The sequence below is a fragment of the Epinephelus fuscoguttatus genome, linkage group LG6, assembly GCF_011397635.1.
Source record: "Epinephelus fuscoguttatus linkage group LG6, E.fuscoguttatus.final_Chr_v1".
Lineage (NCBI taxonomy): Eukaryota > Metazoa > Chordata > Actinopteri > Perciformes > Serranidae > Epinephelus > Epinephelus fuscoguttatus.
This window is the reverse complement of record NC_064757.1, coordinates 4,890,151-4,911,296: the sequence shown is the minus strand read 5'-3', so window position 1 is coordinate 4,911,296 and position 21,146 is coordinate 4,890,151. Positions and strand designations below refer to the sequence as shown.

At 42.4% G+C, this 21,146-nt stretch overlaps 1 protein-coding gene across 1 annotated transcript in view; it reads right to left on the bottom strand.

Moving 5' to 3' along the window:
• Positions 1 to 863: 863 nt before the first annotated feature.
• Positions 864 to 21,146, bottom strand: part of olfml2a (olfactomedin-like 2A) — a 48,737-nt gene continuing 28,454 nt past the window's right edge. Inside the window, exons 6-8 of the mRNA XM_049578780.1 lie at positions 10,364 to 10,681; positions 9,980 to 10,165; positions 864 to 4,072 (exon numbers count right to left, since the gene is read on the bottom strand). Coding sequence (XP_049434737.1) covers positions 3,468 to 4,072; positions 9,980 to 10,165; positions 10,364 to 10,681 — 1,109 coding nt within the window. The 3' untranslated portion in view covers positions 864 to 3,467. The remainder of the gene's footprint in view (positions 4,073 to 9,979; positions 10,166 to 10,363; positions 10,682 to 21,146) is intronic.

The window sequence follows — 21,146 nt, the reverse complement described above, 5'->3', positions numbered from 1 at the left end:
ATTTGTCTGTAAAAGTTGAAGTGAGTAGCCCTTTTTACAAGAGATGGTGCTATAGAGCCGCAACAAAGTCCCTTCCTCATGCTGCCTTTACATTTTCACACAGAGCAGAATGCCAGCATTGCGAACTCAAAAGAGGCGTGATGAGTGTGACGTGTAACACAATAGCATTGGTCTTTTGTGTGACATATAACATATGATGCATTGGCAGTGTTTTCTAAACAATAACAATGGCATAACATGGCACTAACAATCGTTCATCGTCCCTGTTTATGGCGGTTGAGCTTGTTCTCTGCTTGGAGGGTAAGGAGCTACTGCACCTCATTGTTTTCCCAATTTGTGGACATTTTCCACCACTGTTCTTCTTCTTTGAGTTGGCTGCTCACTGTTAGCAGCTACTTTTTAACTCTCTTGCAGTGGGTCGCATGCATAACACAATGTCAAAACATCACATCTGTCCTGCCCATGATACTGTCTGGCCAGCTGTCCTGTTTAAACAGAGGTCATTTCGACACAGATTCTACTTCCAATGGCAGCTTAAAGGTGAGACAACTCCATTCTCCCATTCAGTAACTGTACCTTTTATACAGACAGGAAAGGTGGCACAATTATGTGACATTACTGCCTTAAAGAGGCAGTGTAAAAGGGGCTAGTGGCTGCATATGCTGTTGGAGCACCAACGTACACTGACATGTCTTCCCCCATGAAAAGGCGATTGGGGTTCCAGAAAAGAAAAAGACAGAAAGCAGCAGGCCTTTATAATGGAATTTTTCTCTCATAGCAAAGACACACACACACACACACACACACACACACAGCTGGTTTCAACAGTTGTTACACTTAATAATTATTTATATATTTAGACCTTGCAGATGAAAAATTACTTTATTTCAATTAGCATATTTTTTCTGAATAAACTTAACAAAACACTCTTGAAAATTCAAGATCAAGCAACATAATGTGGTTGTGAATCATGAAGATGCACAAGACCAACACAACACTATGAAGTGCTGTAACAGTTACATTGTGTATCGTAAAGCTTACCTTTCCCATTATGTGCCTCATACAGTACTGTCGGTTATTGTCAAAAATAAAAACATTCATGGTTTATGATGTCCATTATTGAAGAGCACACAACTAATGGTACAGTGCACCTTTTATATTAGCGTGACTAATCACCATTGTTAATTTCCATTGAGGTGAATATGTTCAAACACTCAGTAATTACAACAGACATTGTGGTTATGTAAATGTTATTAACAATGATGAAAGCTGCATATTTTAATATAACAACATAGAAATTCAACAAGATGCATGGAAATTAGAAAAAAGGTATCATACTGATGAATGAGTTCATGTAAATATAAAAAAAAATCTTAAGTTTAGAAACTTGTGTACATTGTTTTGTTTTTGGAATTTATATTATATTCAACACATCCCTCAAACAACATCAATGGTAAAGAGACAGGAAGCATCATGAGGCAGGAATATTAATGAAAGCAGATTCATGATCAAAGTGCTTGGTGATAGGATGGAGTAGATGGGCGAGTGAAACAATAGCTCATAGTTTAGTTTAACAAACATTTCTCAAAAGGAGAATTACGCTGGAATCAGAAATAATCTCATTGGTTGAGTTAAATGTTGGGGGTGGAGCTAAATAACACTAGTTGTGTAAAAAAGATTTGAAGCCTGCTTAAAAGGCAAAGGGTAAAACATGGGGTATCTCACTTTAAGAAGCCTGATAATGGTTGCTAAGTCTAGCCATGCTACATTAGCTAACAGCTTTGCTAGTTAGGTCATCTTGAATTAAAATTTAAAAGTTCAAACCAAATGACAGTAGCAAATATGGCTGAATACTTAAGGTAAATGCAAATTTTTATGCCGCATTTCCTCTAACTAACATTAGATACTAGCTTCAAGGAAACTCTTGACAAAAAAAAAGACCACAGTGTTCAGGTAGGGCACTGCGATGCCCTCATGAAATCGGCAGGGTCAAGGGCTTGGTGACATAGTGACTACTTGCAGGACTCTTGTCAAGCTGCAGTAATTGCTTTCTAACTTGCTATCGAGACAGTTGCAATCATGGTCACAACAGCTCTTAAGCCTAGTTCCCACTGAACAATTTACACCCTGATTATATGCACTCACAAACTGGCGTTGTTGACTGTTCAGGGGTGTGAGCTAAGAGGTTTGCCAATTATTGCATATACATCCAAGCATTTATGCTTGGACCTGTTGGGGACTTGTCAGCAAGCTATAGTCAAAGAGAGCAAAAGACACGGGTTGAGGGGAAACCTGGGGAAGGGGTGGCCTGTAACAGGAACCTTAATATATGCGTGCATTTGTAACCAACCAAAGCTGTTACACCTAGAGGACAGAGGCTACAAATAGTAAAGATGTGTTGAAACAGGCTATTTTGTGAACACATATGCCAATAACAACAAAAAATCCCAACTAGCGCATATTATGTCATGTCCCATGCCACGTCTCAGTGACACTTGATCATATCACTCTTTTAATATGTCTTAGAAGCAGTTTTTAACAATATTATTTCATTAGCAGATAGGTTCTGAAATGTTCGTGTCTATTTCAATGCAACACTTGGGTGCCCAAATGTATGTTTAAAGAGTTACTGTTCACTGTACTCATTCTTCCTGTCCATTGTGGTTGTGAAGTGACTCCACTGTAAGAAAATAGATACAAAATCCACTGTCTGCATTCTAAAGTTCATGCAAGACTAGTATGAATTACCCAAACCATCTTTTATTGTGTAATTGTGTTAAAAGGGATCATTTCATGTCAGTATGGATAGAAGGAATGATTACAGCAACCAGGACCTCTTTTTACTTATATGCATTATAATAAGATAGACTTTTCTGAAATAAAAATCTTTTAAGAGATATTAAGGCTTATGTTGGGGAAAGTAACTGTTTGATTGACGTGAGCCCATCTCACTCAGCAGCTGCCCATACCTCCACCCAAATCTAGGTTTTCAGACCTCAAAAATTGCCAAAACGACACCTTGCAATAAATCTAAAAACAGTCTTGAAAGTGTTCCCCCACAAACCAACTAACCATTTATAGCTATCTATCTATCTATCTGCTTGTTAGCCAGCCTGCTGACATTTCATATATGACCACCTTCATAAAGAAATATCTATGCTTTCCTAAGATCTGCCCAATGAGTTTAACTCAACCTGTAAGATTATTTTCACTGTTCATTGTCCATTCTATTGACATATTGTACAGTCACGTCCCAATACACATTGAGGCATGTATGTTTGGTACTCTGTGAGGTCAGGTGTTTGAATAGCATGCATTGGTACATGAAAGCTGGTGAAGGTTCATCCATTGTCCTGAGTCCAATATGGCTGCTTCTAGGCTGTCAAATACTGAGAATCTTCTTTTCTTTTTAGGTGCCATATTGGCAGACCTACAGTGAGTTGATCTGTAGCACAAACTAGCTGTGCTCACTGGTCGACAAAGTTTACCCGATATGTGAGCTGGTGGCCATTGTCCCATGCATACAAAAGCTTCTCCTTGGGGTTGTAATCAATCTGGGTGGTGAAGGAGTACTCATTGGTGAAGGGCAGACGTGGGATGGCTTCAGTGTTGGTGTGGGTGTCATAAGCAAAGTTCACCTCACCTTCCTTTTGGTTGTACACGTTGACGGCGTACAAGACACCACAGATGATGAAGCAGTTTCCGTAAGAGTTCCGTTTAAGACCTGTCCTCCAGGTTGTTTCCTTTTTCAATGACAGGTCTCCAGGGTCCAGTTTACTGATGACGATCACCTCTTGTTGGTTGTAGTCATAGTCCATAGAAGGGTAGATTACCCACAGGCCACTTTCGTCCACTGCAAAGTCAATATCCGAGTGGCCCCTCCATTTCCAGGGTGTCGTGTCCTCGTAAACCACATCATGCAGCAGTGTCCAGGCCGCCACATATCGCATCCTCAGATCATACTTGATGATGTTCTTGGTAAAGGCTCTGTTGTAGTAGAAGGCTCCATTGTAAACCACATGGCCTGTGCCTATCCAGTTGTAAGGCAGTTTGAAGAGGTTGCTCCATCGTCCTGTGATAAACAAGAATATTGCAAATAACTTTACTATTAATATGGGTGGATATTCAATTCTCATTTGCAAATGAACACATTTTGTTGCACTAAACAGACAACTGTTTCACCTCTGCAGTGGCGCCACCAGTACATTTTCATAGGGGTGGCCAGATGGGACCCCTAAAAGTCTTGGGGTTGCACACCACAATCGTATCTGAATTTTAGGAATTTGATTATGCTGGTACAGTATAAGCTAGTTGAAAACTTTGTAAATGTGGAGAGTTAAGGAATTGCATACTAATGTACTTCGGTTTGTTATTACAATTATTACTAATTTTCTGACATGCATGGACTAATATAGGTACAATTATCATTTTGAGTTCTACAACAATCCTGTTTTAACGTGTTATGTAACTGTACATGTTAGATGATTCGTTGTTTTTCAAATAGGCTGGTTGTCCTTTTCCTTAAAAAGACAAATTTACAGCTCTAATTTGAAAGAGCACATTGATTGTAAGGAACAAAACATTTACTGGGAACAAGCCTTCTCAGGTTTCGGGGAGACTAATGGGTACCCATAGAATGCATTTTCATTCAGATATCTTGAGGTGAAACTTCAAGAGACCCCTTTGAATATGGCCATGTCAGTTGTTTACTCACCAAAATTTTGCCTAACTTTGGGGCGTTATTTAGCTCTCTTACTGACAAGCTATGCCAATAAAGTTGGTACCAGAGAATGCCTTAGGTTGTCTATAGAGAGGTCAGTTTGGGTTAATTTTGTTTTTGCTAGCCCAACACCCATTAAGTGGTATCTAACCGGATAATTTCTAAGGAAATAAAAAAGCTAAATAAGCTTCTGTACCTCATTTCAAAGAACTTTCCATTTAGAGGTGATGAAATTTAATTTTTTTGTGATTTAAATGTTGCCTTTATTTTATTTTCTGCTGGCTTTGCTGACAGACAGATGGTTAGCCACTTTAACGTGGTGAAACATTCAGTCTCTACTGGTTAGCTAATGTTGGCCTTGCCCGCTCTGTACTGTACACCACACGGGTTGGATAGGAGTTAGCTAGTGGTGCTACTCATTTGGTGATTACCACGAGTAACCCCATCCTGGTGTAGGCATGACGTTGCTGCGGCACATCGTGGCAACCCTCCGATCTCCCCCTAGGTAGCTCCAGTGGGTAAACAGCTTAATTTTGAGGCCCTTTAGCACTGTTAATTTTGTTAGCAACCCTAGTTGGGCTGACACGGCACTAACAGAGCTAACAGCAGTCACCAAAGGGGATTAGTGGCTCAAAATTGAGCTGCTTACTAATTAGGGCAATCTATGGGGAGACCAGAAGAGTGGGCCCCATTTATCAAAAGCAACACTGTTGGTTAGGATGCTCCCATCAGTCCCAGATGGTGCAGTAAACTAAATAGAAAAATTAACCTATAGACCGACACGCTGGTCAACTGGCCAAAAACTTTCTCTGTGATAAACAGTTAACCGTTGAAATCCCTAGTTGTCTAGTTTCACAAGATACCACCACCATTGTGTAGCTTAAAAATGAGCATACCACAGCCTCTTAAACACAATAATTTTGTCCTCTGATATTTTCACAACAGGGGTCCAGCAATTGTATCAGGTTGGCAGTGGAAGTGTCTATGATCACCAGTGGCTGCTCCACTGTGGCTCCAAGAAAACTCAGACTGTATCGGTCTATTCAAAAATCCTTCTCATCACACCTCAGCAACACCAGGCTCCCTCCTCACGGATTTTCGGGTCAAGGCATAAATACAATGCAGGACTCTAATGTCCTTCACAAACACATGGCAGACATCACACTATGACCGTGCTATTCTACAGTCCATGACCAGATCACTTAATGGTCAGGAGGTCCTGATGATTTTGCTGAGTGACATCTCGAATCAGAAAGACTTTTTTAGCAAAGATGTAGACTTGAAATTTAAACTTGACGTGTACTTGACTGATGTAATTTGGCTAATAATCTAACTGAACTGCCTTCATTTATTAAGCTAAACTTCATAACCCCTTCTTATTGGGAAAGAGTAGTATTTTTTTGTTTACCCAAGTGTTCAGTAGTGAGTAAAGTGTTCATCCTGACAATGTCATTTTCAGTCAACACATGAGCTTCATCAGTAGTTGCTAGGAGTTAACTAAATGTTTTCCATGACAATGAAAAACTTATTTACTGAGGTGTTTTTTTCTGTTAGATGTTCTACAACAACCTTTACAGCTGTGTCAAGCTCATCCACACTTCTTTTTTGTGGACGTAACTTGGTGGATAGCTATTTGTGTAGAAAGATGACAGATGGCAAGTGTCCTCAGCACAGTCATTGAGCCCCGCCTGAAGCAATTAGATTAGCTTTCCAGTGAGGAAAAAGAACAGGTAAGACTAATTGTAGATGGTTATCAGTGGCAGGCAACTGTAGCAAAGCACTTGCTTTGCATCTAGTGATGTGGCTTGACCCTCAGCGTTTGAGTTAGGCTTGGGCGGTATCATGATATTATAGTATACCAGGGTATTTAGAAATCCTAATGACATGATTTTCAATACCATCAAAAATACAGATGCTCATCTTTCTATCAACCTCATCCTTTAGAGCCTGTACCTAGGATGTTTTGCATGTAGTGTACATCACGTGCCTCCAGGGGCCAGTGTAGTGCAAGATGCAGCTGAGCTGACTGCAACTGAATGGAGAAACCACTGTAAACAGCTGGCCCGTGTTCTGCCCGTAACAGCAGAGACAGCTAAGACCACAGTTATACCCTTAACACATCGTTACTGTCATATACCATATACCCCAGTAAAATTCCAAGAAGGTATTAAGATATGAAAAACTAGATACAATCCAAGCGTAACTTCAGTTACTAATAACTTATAGCAACATTGCGTGCAATACTTCACCTTCCACCTTCTCTCTCCCCACTCTTATCACTCCCTCCCCCCAGCGGTCCCGTCGTGTTTCATTTAAGTTTCGAATATTCACAGATATCTGAAGCCCCAAAAATGGAGTTCGACACAGTTCTAGAATATTCACTTATCAGGCCAAAGCATTAAAGAGACATGGTCTTAGCTATGCAAACAACCCTAGAGTGCTCAAATTTTCAAATTCCCAAAAACAGCTTAACCTTGCACCTAGTGATGTGGACCAACCTGTGGCACTTGAGTTACTAATAACTTGCAGCAACACTGTGTGCAATACTTCCACCTTCTCATCCCCAACTCTATCATCCACCTCACCCAAATACTCAGGTCTGCAAGACTTGAAACTAACTGACATGCAGTTTTCTTATGATTCCTTGAGAATTTACTTGGATTTTGCCAAAAAACAGCTCCTTTAGACAGTCCTAAGGGACAAACTTTTGTACATTTTAGCTCCTAATAAAATAATTTTAAAACATCTCAAATGATTTATGTGTTTGGTCAACAGCCACCCATGCAATAAGCAGGATAATATATAGCAAGCTGGTCATTTATGCAAAATAAGGTAAACCCTTCCAGGATGTTCAAGACCCCTCTGCTGTGCATATTTAAACACAATATCCTTTAGTTTTTATGAGATGGATACATTCAGCAGTGTGTGTGCAAAGCTGATCTTATGCCCTCCATAGCACCATTGACAATGTTTTTACAAAGCCAGACTGTGTACACACTGGCTTCATGTGACAGTGACAGTTTGTTTAGTGGTTCACTCCTGAACAAACACGGTGTGTACTGTAGGTGTCGTTTTCTAACCACATCCTATCTGCTATCCTAACCTTCCAACCTCAGGAAGTCTGATTTAGATAATGATAATAAATGGAAAGCCCAGTGAAGGACAAAAACAACGTGCAGTAGAACACCCCCCACCCCACCATCCCCATCCATAAGGCCAGCCCACACTCTTAATCCCTCTCCGCTGTGCCTAGTTCAAAGGAAAGGCCAGAGCACATGTCAGGGAACAGCAGGCATCACCGCCACTCCAAATACCTAGTCATCCGCACACAGCTGTGAGCTCACCGCACTGCAGGAAGCCTCGCATGTAAGTGCATTTAGAAAGGCCATTGTCCAAACACATCTAGATCAACAAACTAAGTCTTAAGAGGGGAGATCATCTTAACTCTCTTAGAGAGTGTAATCCAATTCCTCAGTTTATTCCAAGTTGATTTTCCCACCCACTGGAGCCATGAAACAACTAAGACCCACATTCCAAAGATCTCATCAGTCTCACAGAGCTCGTTGGATAATCAACATGAATCAATGTCATCAATGTTATTGTTATTAGAAAAAACACAGCTATACATAAAAACAGGGTGATACCAGAGTTAGATCAGTCTGTTGGGATGATAATGTTTTGAGTTAGATGATGAAATAGTTCTAAAAGTGAAGATATCTGTCAGATTAATCTACACAGTTTTGTGAACAAGCAAAACAGAGCAAATCAGAGGGGGCAAATTTTATTGTAGTTGTCCCACTAGGTCTCTGTGAAGGTTCAAGCCCAAAGAATGTCATGATACAGACCGTGGACTGATGGGTATCTGCTGTTTAACAGACAACAGTGTATTCTGTAAATTATAGTTGAGGGTGGAGGAGTTGACATTTTCACTGTTTAGCTGTGGCTATCAATACAGTTATTCTTGAGTTTTGACCAAGGAACCGGACTTGCGGTTTGCCAGTCCAGTCCACTGTACAAGCTTAAACCAATTTTGATTTTATGCAAACCAGTAAGACAACAATATTTAGTCAGAAGATATGTAGAACAAAACCCAGTTTTTATTCCAACCAAACTTTAATGTCTGACTATGGGTGCAGATCCCACAGGGAAGAGGGACATGCCCCCCCCCCAATTCTAAATAGCCTAAATGATTGAAATTGAACAAATGTATTTCCCGACTCCACATTTTGTTGGGTTAACTTTTCTAGTTGTCAATGGAGTTTCTTTACATGTTGTGTATAATGGCAGATAAAAACAAACAAGGCACCGAACTGTACATTATCAAAAACTGTGATGTGATAAGGACAAAATAGGCACACTTTGTTATTGGAGTATTTATTCCTATCAAGATGATTAATGAATGGATATGAATTTATTTAAGTAGATCGGATTTTGTTGGGTCAACTTGTGTAACTTGTAAGTATTTATTGTGTTCTTAGAACTGTACTAATACTAGCATTTCTGGCTCTGTAAAAACATGATCAGTTAGTTTACCAAAGCTCAGTTAGGGGCTCACATTCTGATAATCATCCATATCCACTTATGTATTCAGTAGTCCCATATACTGGGAGAAAGGGAAGATGATGAGGAGAATTAGGAATCTGTGAGAGGTGAGATATGAGAACGTGAGTGGACATAACAAGCCTGAGACCCTGAAACTAGAAGTAGCATTAAGTAACAGCAAAGCAGTGACAAAGGAGGGTGATGGCTCCATGTATTATTGGCTGTTTGTGAGAAATAAACAGTAAAGGTAAGCATATGATTCTCTGTGTAGTGCTTTTTGAATGACTTGGTGATGGTGATGAGCCTCTATGAAATCGTGAAATATGCTGACAATCTCAAGCACTCTGTGGGCATGATTTGTAAACATGCAATTAAAAAAAAATCACAACTGAATGTGCCCCCCCCCCAAACTTGCCATCAGATCTGCACCCATGTGTCTGACCGATGTAAGTCTTTCTGACATCATATTGATGTCCAGTGTCAGCTGCGGCAGCTCTATATCACATTGGAGAAACACTTACTGTGCAAGTACAATAAAGCAGGACATAGTCTGATCATGTGCGAAACATTCCTCTAGCATTGTGTGGGTGCCATCAATAGGCGGAATCTATCAGTGGATTAAGAATCAAAACCTTAGCCTCAGGTATCTACAGCAAACCCTAATATGGCTTACTGTGGGCAAATGGGGCATTGTAAAAAGACCCAGTTGAAGCAAACCTTGCTTGAAGTTATCCAGGTTGCGGAATTCCACCAAGTTGTTGCCATAGTAATAGTTAGTGACGTAGATCTTGGAGTCTTTAGCCAGGGGATCTTTCATCCAGGCTCCTTCGTTGCGCCCATAACTGTGTTGCTTCTCTGGCTGATCAATGGATGCCAGAGTGCCTTCACAGTTTAGGATCTTCCCTGGAGGAAACAAGCAGAACATTCAACGTGTGGGCATGGGAAATAACTTGCATTAACACTGGGTTAAAATCGATTTCACACTCACATTTCTTGGCATAGTGAACCTACACACGTTTCTGCTGCTAAATTTGCCTCTGTCACTGCAGGCACAGCCTGCAACAGGATACTGAGTATTGCAGAGGGGCATTTAGCACATACCTGCTCTGTGGAGAGTGGGCCGACTATTGTTGTTGGAGTTGTCCAGCACCAGAACAATGGTTGGAGCTGGTCTTTCAGATGCTGGTGTACTTTGTGTAGTGATAGTAATGGGTGTGGTAGTGGGTGTACTTGTGGTGCCAGTAGTTGTTGTGGTAGTAGTAGTGGCAGTTGCAGTTGCAGTTGCAGTTGTTGGGACTGCAGTAGTGGCAATGGGTTCAGCTACAGTGGCCTCCATTGTTTCCAGGACCATTTCAGCTCCTCCATCTTCTGACTGGTTTTCTGTGATGTGATGGACTGTATACGTTTTGGCAGAATGATCTAAGGAGGAAGAGGTGCAGAGTCAGACCAGAGGACAGAGAAGAACTAAGATTCTACAAAGCTAGATTTCATTGAAATTCAGCACATGTCCAAACAAGGTCAGGCAGTCCAGAGGCTGAGTTGTAACAGAGGAGAGTAATCTTGAACAAGTTACTTCCTGTCAGTATGATCCAGCAGTGTCAGGAGATACTGTCATTAAATTGTCTGTCAGCTATCATTTAAAAATGTTTTTTACACATTTTATTCACCTGACAGTACATACAGTATACAATTCCCTGACATCAGGAGACATTTTATAGTCTGCTGGGGTTCCGGCACATTAGCAATACAGACCACAGAGAGAACAGAGCACTAACTTCCTTCCTCTTCTCTGAACTTTTTTCCTAACCCAGTCTGGTCTGCTGTGGATGATTTTAAACTGGTTTCTTGGAGTAATAGAAAATACTGAGGCAGCATTTTGCTTTTAAAAAAAATGAGAGCGAGATGCTTGGAGATGTTATTACAGCTGCAACCTAGAATAACTGTATTACATTTTTGGCTTACAGTGGAGTGTTAACATCTCAGTATGTTTGAAATGAAGTGCTTATTAGATTGTCTCACAGTCAGTGATAATTTTGTCACTGAAAACCATGACAAACAATATTCACGACAATCTTTTTTTTCCCAATAAAAAAGAAACTAAAACTAGTAACATCTGAAAATTAGAACCATGAAAAAACGTATTTATCTAAAAAAGATGACGATTTGACTGTTACCCACTTAAAGCTGGGGTAGGCAGTTCAAATTTGGCGACATTTGGCAAAAATCCTGTGATAACATTGAGCATTCAAGTGGACTGAGACAAAGCTAGACTAATGCACCTCTTGGTGGGCAAGGAGACTTTGGCCAATCACAAGGCATTACAGACAGAGAGCGTTCCTATTGGCTGTTCTACAAAATCAGATGCACATACACGTCCCTTTGGTGAAAGTCTTCTTCAGTGGTGGAGAATCCTGCAGAGAAGGTTGCAACAACTGCCTACACTGCAAATTTAATTACCTTATGAGTTCTTGAGTTATGGCAAAAAACATGTTTTGTGAGGTCAGAGTGACCTTAACCTTTGACCTCTGTCCACCAAATTCTAATCAGTTGATTATTCAGACTGAACATTTGTGCCAGGCGGCACAGTGGTGTGGTGGTAAGCACTGTTGCCTCACAGCAAGAGGGTTCCCGGCTCAATCCCGGGCGTGGGAGCCCTTCTGTGTGGAGTTTGCATGTTCTCCCCGTGTCAGCATGGGTTCTCTCCAGGCACTCCGGCTTCCTCCCACAGTCCAAAGACATGCAGATTGGGGACTAGGTTAATTGATATCTCTAAATTGTCCGTAGGTGTGAATGTGAGCGTGAATGGTTGTTTGTCTCTATGTGTCAGCCCTGCGATAGTCTGCCGACCTGTCCAGGGTGTACCCTGCCTCTCGCCTGATGTCAGCTGGGATAGGCTCCAGCCCCCCCACGACCCTCAAGAGGATGAAGCAGTTAGAAGATGAATAAATGAATGACTGAATGAACATTTGTGCCATAATTAAAGAAATTCTCTCTAGGTGTTCTTCATTTATGAGAATGAGACAGATGAAAGGTCACAGTGACCTTAACCTTTAACCACCAAAATTGAATCAGTTAATTGTTGAGTCCAAATGAACGTTTGTATCAAAATTTTCCCAGATATTGCGTTCACAAGAATAAAACAGAGGAGGTCAAAGTGACCTTGACCTTTGACCTGTGACAACCAAAACGGGCAACCTGAAAACATAGGGCCTCTGCCAACAGCTATCGCCAGTGTGAAGACATAAAAAAGGTGATGGTCTTATCTACAAGATATTTTAAAACACCCTCAATAAATGGAATACAGTACTTGTCAACATCAGCAAAGCTTTTGTGCAACCTGAATCCAGCAAGCTGAAACCACAGCTCCAGGCTGGGGCACAAGGGGGGGGGAAAGGAGAAGGATTCTAGGGGCCCATGATTAAGAGGGGCCCAGAGAGGCCCCTAATAAAATTATAATACTGACAAAAAATAATATGACACTAAGTTATTAACTAACTTATAATCACAAATGTATTTTATTTACAATGTACTGGTAATAATAACTTTATTTGTTTTGGAAACATAAATGCCCCCCCCTCTATTTACGTAAAATGGTTCAGTCCGACTGGATTGGGTCCATGTCATGGGTTTGACAGCCCATTGGTTCAACATCCCATTAGTCTGACTGTCCGAGGGTGCTGAACGGCTCGCGGCGGGCGTATGGTGCGCTGCGACCGGCTTGAGGCGGAGCAGGCTCACAGCTTATGTGTTTGTCACTTTCTTTTTCATTTTAACCCACACCATGATCTTTTCCTGACCCTAACCAAGTGGTTTTTGTGCCTAAACCTAACCAGACCTTAACCACAGGGCATCATGATGATTTCGGAACGGACTTCGGAACAATGAGTTTAATATGGTTTCCCGACTGGATCAGCTGCAGTGCGCCGTAATTTGTCACAGACAGCGGGTAACTCAGGCTTAAGGAGGCGGAGACAGCAATATGCATCAAAAATCCAATAGCCAAAAACGGAAAGAAAGGAAGCTAAAAGAGGAGAAAGAAGCAAAGGGTCGACAGTATGTCACCCAGTATTTCAAAAAGCAAGGTGGGTTTGTTAGTGGTTCATGTGGTGGAAAGTTTTGGAATATTAACTTTGTCCCTGGTCTATAAGCAGCTTGTAGACCAGGGACAAAGTTAATATTCAGAAGAAGGTGATCATTTTGGTTAGGGATGAGCAAGCAAACAACTTTTTTTTTTTTTTTTTTTGTGCTGAGCGAAAACTATCTAATAACTTACAAATTATGGCGAAAAGGTAGTTTCTTGCAACCCTAGGATTAAGATAAAAATATTCACAAATGAAAAAACACTTCTGGTTACTGATAAGTAGTGTTTAACTTTTGATTTAACACTAAAATTAAAACCCCCGGTGCAGCGCAAGCAGACAGATGCGCGACTCAGAGCAGCATGTGTCACTGACACCAGACTCAGAGCGCAGCGGACCGGTGGAAAATGTCACCATCAGCATATTATTTTACATCAATAAAATCTATTTTATCATTATTTTGAGTCAAATGCCGTGCCATCAAACGAAGCTTCGAAGCTTCGAATTTTTTGGGTCAGCTCTATAATGTACACTCTACAGAGCCAGGTCCAGGATCCTCTTCAAGTTTGTCAGGGAGGAATGTGGAAGTGGAGGAATAGATTGTTCTTTTTTCACAAATGTGGGAATGATAGTCAAAAATACCATCAAAATGCATTGTTTTATGTAAAATAGCATCAAAAATTTTCGGCAGCCACTTGGCCAGCTGTGTATAGAGCCCTGTAAAAATTCTTTTCATGGGGCCCAACATCCCTGGCGGCGCCCCTGGCTCCAGGTGACCACACAGCCCTAACTCCCCACCAGATCAGGAAACTTGCTGTTGCTGCCTTCACAAAAGTCAGACCGATTTGGCTGCCACTCGTCACCAGCCCGCTGTGACACCCAGTAATGGGGGTTTGTGCTGGCTAATTCGAGCTGCTACAGTCGCCGACTGAATGTCCTTCTCCTAAGCTGACATAGGCCTAGTCTGCTGGGGGACCTCCTTTAATACACCGAGCACCTTCTCTCCTTCTCTCTCTCTCCTTTGCTAACATTCATGTCCTGTTACTGCATCTCACTAACTCGGCTTTACTGCATATTACTAAAGCTAAAGATTTATGGTTGTCGTTGCCTACGTCTTGAGCATTTTTACTTGTGTGGTGGTGTGTCTGTGTCACTCTGCAGTTATACCTCCAAAACACTAGCTGGCGACGGAGGTTTCTGTGGAGTGCTGTTAGTTTAGCTGATTCAAAACACACATTACATTTTTTATACTTTATTAATCCCCCTGAAGGGAAATTCAATGTTTTCACTCTTTTTGTCATTAACACACAGGTCCAAAAAACACAAACATGCACAAACAGGACCTATACATGCACAAACTGGAGAGATGTCAGGGTGAGGGGGCTGCCTTGGTCAGGTGCCCCTAGCTGTTGGGGGGTTTGGTGCCTCGCTCAAGGGCATCTCGGCAGTGTCCAGGAGGTGAACTGGCACCTCTCCAGCCACCAGTCCACGCTCCATATTTGGTCCGGACGGGGACTCAAACAGGCGACCCTCCAGTTCCCAACCCAACTCCCTATGGACTGAGCTACTCCAAGCCAAACATGGCTTAATAAAGACAATTTTAAAAACAAGTACACAAATTGGCTTCACTATAACTCGCAGCATCATAGACAAACACTTCTCTTTATCTGGACACATTTTCCCCACAAATACAACATGCTAATGTTATTAGCACAAGCCTATGGCATTTTACATTGTATAAATTTGCCTAGTGGGCTAAGATCTTTCCCTCTTCTCATATAAATCCAGGGAAAACAGCAACATTTAACAAAGGTAACAGCACACAATTTGGCTCCATTACAACTCACAAGATTCACCGACAAAACAACTGTCTAGTACTAAACACCAGTTTTGGGTAAGGGTTACTTTAAAAGTAATCAAAGTATGTTACTGCGTTACTTTTTAAAAAAGTAACCAGTTACTTTACTGCGTTACTCCCTGAGTAAAGTAACTCAATTACTTTAAAAGTACTTCCAATGTTACTCCCTGAGAAAAGTAACTCAAGCACTCAAGTACTTTTGAGTATTCTACATTTCCTATTGGGCAATGGACCACAGGAAGCTAAGCCTACATGTTTTTGTCTCCAAAATTAAAGTTATGGACCACTTTCCCTTCACTGAGATCCAATTCTCCCATCACAGCCGTCACTTTGACCAGTAGAAACACAGAACGATCTGCTGCTGTAGACTACTGTATGACAACAACACCCCAGCATTTTAATATTTCCTCTAGGGATGTTACCACACAGAGTAAAAGGGGGAAATGATGGTGTGAAACAGCAGAGGCACTTTGTCAACCCGCTGAGTTAACGTTACTGTTATTAGCATCAAGCTAGCAAACAATGGTACATCCTCACGGTCGGACATAAAGTAATAACATTAACAAATAGCGGCGGGGCTTTTACTCACCACAACTGCAGAGGCTCCCAGCTTCATTTGAAACAAACTACATTATAGACGGTCCGTTATTTATTAATCCCTCTGTGTTTTTATATATTTACTTTTAAATCTGCTCCGTTGTCTTTATAAAGTTAACATATTGCACCATCATTTCAAACTCAACACTTGTTTCAAATTAAAAGCCCCTTATAACCTCAGCTGAGAGAATCCCTCCATTTTCTAAATTAGCTTTTATTCTGAAACATTTGTCAGAACTTCCTGTGGAAGATACAGTAGCTTGATAGTTTACTTATGGCGCTTCAAATGTAGCTCCTGCCATCTGCTGACGCTTTTAGATGACATCACACACTCCATGAAAGACGACCGGGGATAAGTGGTGAGTACCAGCGTGTAGCGTGTACCAGGCATAATGCAAGTCCTGAGTCTGAAATATGTCTATCAGCGAGTCCTACTCCACCTATTTAGACTCCACCGTAGACAACGGCAGCATTTCTCCGACCACGTAGCGAGCCACAAGCTCCGTGGCTTCTTTCAGACTGATAGGTTTAACGTTATCTCCGTTATTAGAATCAAACGACAGCCATTGTGGTTTCGGAGCTGAAGGACCAGCGTTCTAAAAGTAACGTAAGTAACTGATGTCTTGTTTGAAAATGTACTTAAGTATTTGATTACTCAAACAGCAAACTAACGCGTTAGGTTACTCGTTACTGCAAAAGACATCAAAGTACTTTGTAGAGACGTACGTTAGAGTTACTTTGTAACACGTTAGACCCAACTCTGTTAAACTTGTTTTTCAAACAAATATAGCATGCTAATTTTATTAACACAAGCCTATGGCATTTTACATTGTATAAATTAGCCTAGCGGCCGGCCGTCTTTCCCTCTTCTCATATAAAGCCAGGGACAACAGCAACATTTGACAAAGGTAACGGCACACAATTTGGCTCCATTATAACTCAGAAGTTTCTCCACCAAAACAACTGTCATGCTAAACACAAATCCAAAGAAATACAAAATGTTAATGCATTTTAAATTGTATTTATTAGCCTAGGGACGAGTGGAGATTTCCTCTGCTCATATGAGGCCAGGATAAATCCCTAAGTATAAATCCTTGAAGGACAAATTACACACAAGACTTAAAATGCTATTTTATTGGAGGCTTTTACTGTCATCACAATTTATTGTTTCTTATCTTCAAAATAAAAGTAAATAAAAAACAATAAATTGTGATGGAGGCTTTACTGTCATCACAATTTATTGTTTCTTATCTTTGAAATAAAAGTAAATAAAAGCTTCATTTCCACTGGGGGAAATGGTGTCAATATACAGAAACAGACAGGAGGTCTGCGTCACCGCGACACGTAGTTACAATTCTGGGGAGGTGCACGTCAGACTCTACGTCGACGTGGAGCCTACGCCTACGCGTTGATTCAACACAGAAGTATAAATGAACTTTAACTCGGCTTCTTCTCCTGAGCCCATGTGCTCCACTGTCTGGCAGGTTACCTCGTATCGCACCTGTGCCTGGATCATGTGACGTGGTTGTGCTGCTGACGTGGTCCTGCCTAATGCCTCCTACTGCTGCTGTTATCTCTAGTCATACTTCTACTGTTATTATACAAATATGATTATTAGCACATACATATACCATCATATATTAACATTATACTCGCAACATATTGTACCACAATAGCTGTAATTATTATTATAATATTATTACTTAAATTAATATTGTATGCTACTGTCATTAGGCTACTGTCTGTCCTGCATTTCTCTCTGGCTGTCTGGCTCTTTTTCTCTTTATGTATCATTTTGTCATATGGATTACTGTAAATTTATTATCATGATCTGTCTAGTTGTCTGATGAACAGAGAGAGAGAGTAAGTGGGGCAAGGAGGGGCTGGCTAGTGTATGCATATGCCCCTGCTTGTCTGGTGGGAGGGGCTTAGGACAGGGCAGAGCTGCAAGAGGAGGGAGTATTCTCAAAAGCTGCCTTTTTTTGCTTTTCCAGATTTCTTCCTTCCCCCAGCTTTAATACAGTGATTGGCCAGGTGTGCGAAGTCGTGAAAGTTGGCCTCTTATGAAGTTGGCCTCTCATGAAGTTGGCCTCTCTCTTAAGCTCTTTTTTTCCCTTTTTTAAAACGCCAATCTCTTTTCACATGTTCGATCAAGTGCAACACAATGCCTTTGAGGAGAGACTGTCTGAGTGTGACGTTAACTACATTTGTGAGATACAATTTAGTCAAATACTGAATACTTTAACATCTTTTAAAAATCTGCATTTTTCAAAATTAAAACCCCAAATTGATCAAAAGTTTCCTGTTTTTTTTTTTTGTTTGTTTGTTTTTTTTGTTTGTTTCAGGCTTCCATAGTCACTTGTGGTCTGCTGTAAAAAGACAGGCTGAATGAAATACAGTCTTAGCAGGAGAGAGGAGCATGGAGAGTCTGTTCTCCTTCTGGTCCTTATACTCTGATGTCCTGTGCTGCCAGACAGATGTGGGGAGATCACAGCAGTGCTACATAAGCTGTGCATCTTCCCAACACACGTATTCTGAACACGTGGACCTGATGAGGGACTTGAAACAGCATTCCAAAAGGTTTTCACGATTCATGGGAGGTTTCAGAAAGCCAATAAGTCTTTAAAGGGAATACTTCGACCACAAATGACTATCTCTTACCTTGAACTCATGAAGGAAACTCTGTTTTTCTCACATGGTGAATGCAAAATCCAAATAGTGTTTGGAAAGTACTGAACATATGACTGGATACAACTGGCACGATTTGATTTGAGAGTTTGTAAATGGATGTTTTGATATAGTTTTGTTGCTGTCAAATGTGGATCCTAATTACTTCAATTCACAAAAAATGTTTACCTTTTTCTTATCTTTGCCAGGTGTAAACCTGGAGGGGATTATACATTTTGTCTGCATGTGTGTGTAAGTGTGTGTCTGTCCGCAGCTAATGTTCTATACTATTGGAACATTCATTCATTCATCTTCTAACCGCTTCATCCTCTTGAGGGTCGTGGGGGGGCTGGAGCCTATCCCAGCTGTCATCAGGCGAGAGGCAGGGTACACCCTGGACAGGTCGCCAGACTATCGCAGGGCTGACACATAGAGACAAACAACCATTCACGCTCACATTCACACCTACGGACAATTTAGTTATCAGTTAGCCTAGTCCCCAATCTGTATGTCTTTGGACTGTGGGAGGAAGCCGGAGTGCCCGGAGAGAACCCACGCTGACACGGGGAGAACATGCAAACTCCGCACAGAAGGGCTCCCACGCCCGGGATCGAACCGGCAACCCTCTTGCTGTGAGGCGAGAGTGTTAACCACCACACCACCGTGCCGCCCACTACTGGTCCCACTACTGCTGATACCTCACTCATTTTAACCGGGGCTGCAAGCTTTCTGGGAATCAGCTCTGCTGAAAGCGACAAGCCTTCTTGTTGGTTGCAGGCCATAATTTGGCTTTCATTGTGATTCATAAACTGACATCCATAGGAAAGTTTTGTCTCAATTTGAACTTGAGCATTGCCACCTTAATGTGGTGGAGGGGTCTGCATATCACTGTCAGCCTGGGAGCTGTGTTGTTCACCAGCGAGCATCTGGTGGCCAGGCCTTAGGCTATGGCCACTGACGTACTGATCCCTGGCTTCGTGGACTAGCTTTGGGAACATGGAATGTCACCTCTCTGGTGGGGAAGGAGCCGGAGCTGGTGCGGGAGGTGGAGCGGTACCAACTAGATATAGTTGGGCTTACCTCCACGAATAGCACTGGTTCTGGAACCAAACTCCTGGAGAGGGGCTTTTTCAGGAGTTGCTCAGGATGATAGGCGCCGGGCGGCCGTGGGGATACTCACAAGCCCCTGGCTGAGCACCGCTGTGTTGGGGTTCTCCATGGAGAACGAGAAAGTCGCCTCAATGCGACTGTGGGTTGCAAAGAGAAGGTCTCTGACCGTTGTTTGTGCGTACGCACTGAACAGCAGTGCGGAGTACCTGGTCTTCTTGGAGTCTCTTGCCGGTGTCCTGCAAGGGAGGCCAACAGGGGATTTCAGTGCTCACCTGGGCAATGACGGAGAAACCTGGAGGGGGTGATTGAAAGGAAAGGCCTGCCTGATCTGAACCTGAGTGGTGTTTTGTTATTGGACTTCTGTGCAAGTCATGGACTGGCCATAATGAACACCATGTTCCAGCACAGGGAGGTTCATAAGTGTACCTGGTACTAGAAAACCCTAGGCCAAAGATCGATGATCAACCTTGTGGTTGTATCATCAGATCTGCTGCCATGTGTCTTAGACACTCAGGTGAAGAGAGGAGCAGAGCTTTCAGCTGATCACCACCTGGTGGTGAGCTGGATCAGATGGTGGGGGAGACTGCCAGACAGACCTGTTAAACCCAAACGCGTAGTGAGGATGAACTGGGAACGTCTGGCTGAGGCCCCTGTATGTGGGGTCTTCAACTCTCACCTCCGGAAGAAATCCCGTGCATCCCAGAGGAGGATGGGGACATGGAGTCTGAGTGGTCCATGTTCAAAGCCTCCACTGTGGAGGCGGCTGCTAGGGGCTGTGGTCAGAAGGTTGTCGGTGCCTATTGTGGCGGCAACCGAAGAACCCGCTGGTGGACACCAGCGGTGAGGGAGGCCATCAGCCTGAAGAAGGAGGCCTTTAGGGTCTGGCTGGCCCAAGGGTCTCCTGAAGCAGCAGACAGGTACCGGTTGGCCAGAAGGGCTGCAGCTGTGGCAGTCGCTGAAGCAAAAACCCGGGACTTTTAGTTGGACTCAAGGAAGTTCTGGCAGACCGTTAGATGCCTCAGAAAGGGGAAGCAGGGCTTGCCTCAGGTTGTGCTCTGCAGAGAAGGAGAACTGCTGACCCCAACTGGGCACATCTTCAAGTGGTGGAAGGAGCACTTTGAGGACCTTCTGAATGCGAACATCACGTCCACTGTGAACGAGGCAGAGCCTGAAGATTAGGGGGAACTTTTGCCCGTATCCCTGGCAGAGGTTGCTGAGGTAGTTAAAAAGCTCCCCAGCAGCAAGGCGTCAGGTGTGGAAGAGATTTGTCCTGAAATGTTGAAGGCTCTGGACACTGTTGGGCTGTCTCATCTGAAATCCCTTTCATTGTTGCGTGCAGGACGGGTATGGTGCCTGCCAGATCGGGGTGGTGGTCCCCATTTTCACAAAAAGGAGGGTGTTCTCCAACTATCAGGTTATCACACTGCTCAGCCACACGGGTAGAGTTTACTAAATCCCCATTTCGCGTATTCCTATCATCCATAAACTTCAAAATGTATAGCTCCTTTAGCTGTCGGAGCATGAATGTAGTTTCCTCATCCGTCCAGAAGTGTGTCTTCTGCTTCTCGGTCGC